General features: G+C 55.3%; 1 protein-coding gene across 1 annotated transcript; it reads left to right on the top strand.

Annotated features, from left to right (window-relative positions):
• Positions 1-1,058: 1,058 nt before the first annotated feature.
• Positions 1,059-2,642, top strand: TMEM86B (transmembrane protein 86B; the record flags this gene model as incomplete). Its single annotated transcript, XM_081030463.1, has 3 exons — positions 1,059-1,109; positions 1,373-1,655; positions 2,260-2,642. The coding sequence occupies 3 exons, from the start codon at positions 1,059-1,061 to the stop codon at positions 2,640-2,642; spliced, it is 717 nt and encodes a 238-aa protein (XP_080886589.1).
• Positions 2,643-6,842: the final 4,200 nt, after the last annotated feature.

Genomic DNA, 6,842 nt, shown 5'->3' with positions numbered 1-6,842 from the left:
TGCCATTCAGACCTTGAGCTCTGGGACATGGGGTGGGGGGCCTGAGCTGTCCCCGACCCTCCCTCAGCCTCAGGGGTTTGACCTTCAGAATGTGGAACTAAGCTCTTAAAACTCCACACACTCCTGGGGGCGGGACTTCTGCTTAGACCAGGAAGGGCTTTCCTGGGCGAAGGAGCTGGGCATTGCCCAGCCTTATCTGGGAGCCGTCTCCGAGGGTTCCCTTAGTCTCCCCAACCCCACATGTCCACTGCTCACCCCTCACCTACCCTGGCTGGCTGCGGAGGGGACCTTGCGGAAGCTATATCCCCTGAGCCACCTCCTTTCTGGTGGAGCAGTGGGTGGTTGGGGGCAGCCAAGGAAGCGAGTGAGTTAAGCCAATGGGTGCCCAGCAGGTCTGCGCCTTCCAAAGGGGAAGTTAAGGACTAGACCAAGCACACTTGCCAGACCTGTGTGGGAAGACTGTTCTGGTGACAGCCAAAGCTGTGGGCTGCAGGCTGATGATGACCTCAGACAACTTTGGCGTTTGATCAGGAAGTGCTTATGGTGAAGGCCACAGCGTGGGGGTGGTGCAGGGTGGCTTGGGCTCCCACTGCGAAGCAACCATCCAGAGGCCCAAGTGCAGGAAGGACCCCTGGGTGGCCTTCTCGGGGACCCAGAGTGGTGAGGGGTAGAGGGTAACCTGCCTCTTGCTCTGGTAGGGTGGTCCCCCCACCAGCAGAGACTGGAGATATGTCCCCCACCCCACATGGAGAGGAGGGCATTGAGTGGCTAGGCACAGGACTATAGGACAGGCATTTGTACCCACGGCCTCACAGGCAGAGGGGGAGGAAACTGGGCCCCAGAGGGGGCCGGAGGAGTGACCCCTGCAACCTGATGGGCCACCTTATCAGCAAGTGCCAGGCAGGGCCATCGCCGGGTGGGGGGAGCATCTCCCTGAGCTGATATCAGTCCCAGAGTCCACAGGACACTCCCGGGTTAACGTGTAACCACACGGAGTCCCCTCCACTTCCAAAGCCACCAGTGCCCATACAGACCACTCTGGGGGGTCACAGGCCGATATGGACGCCCGGAAAGAGGGGCTGCCCCGAAATCCTCACTTCGCAGTCCAAGTGAGAGCCTTTGAGTGTGGGAGGGGGGCTGGGCTTGGGTTCCTGGGGACTCAAGCAGCCTGGAGGAATGGGGTGGGGGGGGGGGCCTGGCTTCCCAGTAGGCTTGGTTCTGTTGGACTGGAAGTCCTGTGATCCCGGGGTGGGGGCGGGATGGAAGCCCCAAGACTTGAGTTTTGGCCGGGTGGGGCTTGACCTCCAAGGGCCGGGGGCTGCCTGGGACCCTGAAGTCAAGTGGGTTCCCGAGCCTCATCGCAGGGGGCTGGGCTGAGCTCCAGTGGTTCAGCAGCCCTTTGTTCCCGAAGCAGCCACACCTGGGCAGGTGCCTGAGCCCCTTCTTCCTCACCTGTGCCATCTACTTCCTCCTCTGGATTCCCGAGGACCCACCGTCCTGGGTTGGTGCCCTGGTCAAGTGCCTGCCTGTGCTGTGCCTGGCGGGGTTCCTGCGGGCCTGCTCTGGCGGGTACTACAGCTCTCTCCTGCAGGTGGCCCTGCTGTTCTCAGCCTGTGGGGACGTCTTTCTCATCTGGCCCGAGGCCTTCCCCTACGGTAGGCAGGAGGAGCAGGGCCATGTTGTCTCTCTGGGACTTCCACACTGAGGGGTCTGGGGTGCAGGGGCGGCTACCCGATAGCACCTGCCATAGCCAGGTGGCGTTCAAAGGCACTGGGGTATAGCAATGACCAACATCCATCCAGACCCTTGTCCTCATGGAGCTCGGTCCACTGAGGGGCTGGGCAGCCTTACCTTAGAAGGTGTGTGGCAGGCATGTGTCACCCCCTTGAGTAGACTGGTTGAGGATGGCCTTGCTGAGATGGACATCTTGGAGGGGGTGCAGGAAAGATGGTCCAGGCAAAGGGGCAAGCAAACAGAGTCCTTGGGGTGGGAGTGTGCCGGTATTGCGTGCAAACAGCTCCGGTGCTGGAGCAAGTGGGAAGCAGTGGTGGGGGAGGGGTGTCAGTGGATGGTTCTGAGCAGCCTAAGGACAGATCCCACCATGTGGCCCAAGGGCAGGGGAGGCAAGGCCACCAAGGAAGCGGAGTGGCACAGCCTGGGTGGGAGCTGGTGCTCGGGGGCAGTCTTGTCCCTCAGGCTTGGGGTGGAGAGGCAATGCAGCGATAGCCTCACTGGGTGCCCTGAACCTGTGTCCTCCAGGCGTGGCTGCCTTCACCAAGGCTCAGCTGCTCTACATCTGGGCCTTTGGCCTCAGGCCCCTGCAGCTGGGCCTCCTGCTGCCTGTTGCCCTGGCCTCCCTCCCGTTCTACTGCCTCCTGCTGCTGCACCTCTCCCCCGACATGGTCCTGCTCCTGACAGCCTATACCCTGGCCCTCGCCACCATGCTATGGCGTGGCCTGGCCAGGGGTGGGAGTGCCCGCTGGGGAGCGCTGCTCTTCACCATCTCGGATACAGTGCTGGCCTGCAACACCTTCATCCAGCCCCTGCCCCACGCCCGCCTGGTGGTCATGGCCACCTACTACGCTGCCCAGTTCCTCATCTCGCTGTCGGCCTTCCAGAGCCGCAGGCTCAAGACCAACTGACTAGGGGTCCAGGCATGCAGACATCTGCCCCCTCCTGTCCTGCAAGGACCTCGACCTCCCAGAAGGGCCCAGTGAGGGAAATGCCCTCGGGTCCGGGAGCCAGGCTCCCAGACTCCCATCTGCAGGCGCCGGTCCATTTGGAGACATGTGGGAACCGTTTGCAGAATTCGAAACCACACCAAACACCCTCCCTCCGTTCCCATTCCAGGTTCCAGGCCCCTCAACCAGGCCTCAGCCTGCTCCCGTGACCCCAGGTGGCTTCCCATGCCGCCTACCCCCATCCTTCCGGCCCTAATCTATCTTTGTTACCTGAGTAAAGCTGACATTGAAACGACATTTCCTTTATTTGGGAAGGGGTGTTAGGGAGACGGATGATCACTATAAGAACAAAAGTCTTTTTATTCCTTTTTTACCTCCAACAAAAATTATCATTTCAGGTGTATGATTCAGTGACATGAAGTACACTCACAGTGGTGTGCACTGACTTTAAAATTCTCGAGGGCTGGCGCGGTGGCTCAGGCGGTTGGAGCACCGTGCTCCTAATGCTGAGGTCACCTGTACAATTCCCACATAGGCCAGTGAGCTGCGCCCTCTACAGCTAAGATTGTGAACAACAGCTCTCCCTGGAGCTGGGCTGCCCTGAGCAGCCAGAGCTCCTTGTGAGCTGCTATGGGCTGCCGTGGGCTACTGTGTGCTGCCATGAGTGGCAGGTGGCCAGCATGAGTGGCCAGCAGCCAGCGTGAGTGGCCAGCAGTGAGCTGCTGTGTGCTGCCGTGGGCTACTGTGGGCTACCGTGTGCCGCCATGAGTGGTCGGTGGCTGGTGGCCAGCGTGAGTGGCCAGCAGCTGGCAAGAGCTGCTGTGAGCTGCTGTGAGCGGCTGACCGATGACTGGCGACCGACAGCCTCAGCGGGGGGAGTGCAACGCTCATAACACCAGCGTGGGCCAGGGAGCTGTGTCCTACACAACCAGACTGAGAAACAACGGCTTGAACTGGGGAGGGGGGGGTAGGCGGTGGAAGAAGGGGGGGAATTACAAAACAAAGTTCTCGTGGTAAGAACACTTAGTGTGACATCTTCACGTGTGTCATGCAGTATTAAGTGTACACATATGATGCTCAGTGTGACCAGGCCTGGGGCCCAGGGCTCATGGGACATGGACTCTCCCCAGGGACCTTTGATGGTGGCAGGATTCATGCCCATCACAGAGGTTTTTACAGATCTGAGGCCAGGAGGAGGCTTTGGTCCATGTGTTAGTTTCCTAGGGCTGCTGTCACAAATGACCACATACTGGGTGGTTTATAACAACATTAGTTTCTCACAGTGCTGGAGGCCAGAAGTCCAAAGTCAAAATGTCAACAGGGCTGCACTCCTCCCAGGCTCTAGGGAAGGGCCCTTCATGCCTCTTCCTGCTTCAGGGGGCTCCAACCATCCCTGGTGTCCTTATGATCTCTGCCTCTGTTTCCACATGGCGTTCTCCCTCTGTGTGTCTTCTAAGGACATCAGTCATTGGATTCAGGGCCCACCCTAAATCCAGGATGTTCTCATCTTGAGATCTTTAATTACCTCACCTAGGACCCTGTTTTTAAGTAACAAACATAGGGACTAGAGTTTAGGACTTGGACACCTTTCTTTAGGGGACACAATTCAATCCACTACAGTCACATAAAATATCAGGAGAGGAGAGGGATGAGGAGGTGAAGAGACTCAAAGATGAGGGGGTCTTGGAGAAAAGGGCAGGCAGCAATGGGGTGGGACTAGAATACTAGGAAGAAAACCCGGGGGTGTCTCTCATCCTGGCTGTGACCTTGGCAGCCCACTGCCCCTCTCTGGGCCTCAGGGTCTGCATCTGAGGGCATAAAGCAGTCAGAGCTCTCCAAACCATGCTTGACTTCTACAGCTGTGATGTGTTTTAAGGGAATCTTACAGCAAGAGAGGAGATTTTTACATCCACGATGTGCTTCAGGGGACTTATAGAAGAGAGGAGATTCTTCTGTGCTTTGAGAGACACCCCCACACACACACACATACACCCCAGCGCCCACCCGTTTCTTAGTCCCTGCCCCACCTTCAGGCCAAGGTCCCTACTCACCACAGAAGAAGGCTTTGGGCAGGATGAGGCATGAATGCTGTGGCAGGGCCTCATCAGGGGCATGTGTTCTGAATGGGGCACCCTGCTCTTCACAATCTCAGATTCGGTGTTGGCCTAGAATGCCTTCATTCAGCCCCTGCCCCACGCCCACCTGGTGGTCATGGCCACCTAGTATGCTGCCCTGGTCCCCATTGCCCTATCTGCCAGGAAGACTGAGAGGCTCACGACAGACTAAGTGGGCTGTAACAAAGTGAGTACCTTCTCTCTTCCCCTCCGAAAGGGCCCCCCAGAACAACTTCCCACCCCAACGAAAAGTGCTAAGGAGCCACACTTCAGCTTCGACTGTGTTTCCCCAAAAATAAGACCTAGCCGGACAATCAGCTCTAATGCATCTTTTGGAGCAAAAATTAATATAAGACCTGGTCTTATATAAGACCTGGTCTAATGTTATAGTATAATAAGACCGGGTCTTATATTAATTTTTGCTCCAAAAGACGCATTAGAACTGATTGTCTGGCTAGGTCTTATTTTCGGGGAAACATGGTATCTGTCTGATGACCATGTTTTTTTGTTTTTGTTTTTGTTTTTAACATACAGGCCACTTCTGGAGACAGAAAGATCAAGGTGTCAGCAGGGTTGGCTCCTTCTGAGGTTCATGAGGATGAATCTGCTCCTTTCCTCTCTCTCCTCCAGCTCCCTCCAGATCCCTCCTCTGGGGATCTGGGGATCTTTGGCAGTCCTTGGCTTCACTAGGATTCATTGCTGCAGAGAAACAATCGAACCTGTCAGCCCCTTACAAACATGGGTCCGTGGGATATTATTTGGCCCATAAAAAAGGAATAAAGTCCTGTTACATACTACAAAGTGCATGCACTTTGAAAACATTACAGTCAGTGAAAGACGCCAGTTCCAAAAGACCATTAGTATGGGATTCCATTTATATGAAATATCCAGAATAGATGAGACAGAAGTAGAGCTGTGGTTGTCTGAGGCTGGGAGGGTGAACGGCAGAATTGGGGTGATAGCTAAATGCAGATACTTTGGATTCTGGTTGCCCCTCCCCTAGTGAAGATGTAGTCAAAAGAACCCTTAAACATGATAGGAATTAGAGAAGTCCACTTTTGCTCCTCAGGGCAGGCTGGGGCTAGCTGGTGGGGCAGGCAGGTTCCTCTCTGGGAGGACAGGAAAATAAATTCTTATTTCCTTCCTCCTGCCCAGTGAAATCTGCCTATCTCCTACAGGTCTTCAAAGGGTATCCTGGCTGAGTATATTGCTGATGATACCCGGTAAAAGATAAAAAGATATGGCTCTGCCAAGGAACTTTGGGTATGGTGGCAGCTTTGGGAACTGAGTGGGGATCCTTGATGCCACCAGAAATCTCCCTTTTCCAACCTCCCCCGACTTCTGCTTCATTTCTTACTTCAGTCAGTAAGACAAGGGAGCCAAAACTGACTGCAGGACACCTGAGTCCTCCTACAACATGGCAAGGCAGGCTCCCATTATTTTCTGGGTCATCGCATCCTGGCTCCCCACATCCTGGCTGGGAAGAAGAAAACCAAGGCTGAGTCAGCTGGAGGAGTGAGCAGTGAGGTGGGAGCCTGAGCTGTGTCACCAGCACAAGATCAAGGGAGATCTAATCCCAAGTGGGAATGAATGAACTTGACACGCATAATCCGTGATATGTCATCAGTGCCCAGGTGTCAAGTTGGCCCTTTGGCTGCTGAGAGGAATAAACTTGTTTCTATCCTCAAAAGAAAGGACACACAGACATAACCACATGCAATGTTATGAGTATTATAGAAAGAGATTTGCTTAGGTAAACTCACACAGGAGGCAGTGATCAACTGTATCTGGGGTCAACCAGAAGTGAACGGAGCCATAGGCAAGAAAGAACTGGCCAGATGGAGGCAACAGCGTGTGAAAAGACTGTGGTGTATGAAACAGCCCGGAGCACCTGCCAAAAAAACCTTAAGAACTTCTGTGTAGTTGGAGTAAAGCTGAGACTGTCTGGGACCTGTTTAGCACATTCACACATCAACGGGGAACACAGTGCCTTATCCCAGCTTTTATCTTGGGACCCAGGAGGGGAGGCAGGGGCTGGATGGGAGAC

This window comes from Rhinolophus hipposideros (genome assembly GCF_964194185.1).
Source record: "Rhinolophus hipposideros genome assembly, chromosome: 21".
Classification (NCBI taxonomy): Eukaryota; Metazoa; Chordata; class Mammalia; order Chiroptera; family Rhinolophidae; genus Rhinolophus; species Rhinolophus hipposideros.
Note: the sequence above shows the minus strand (reverse complement) of the source record. Positions and strands in the feature narration are given on the sequence as shown.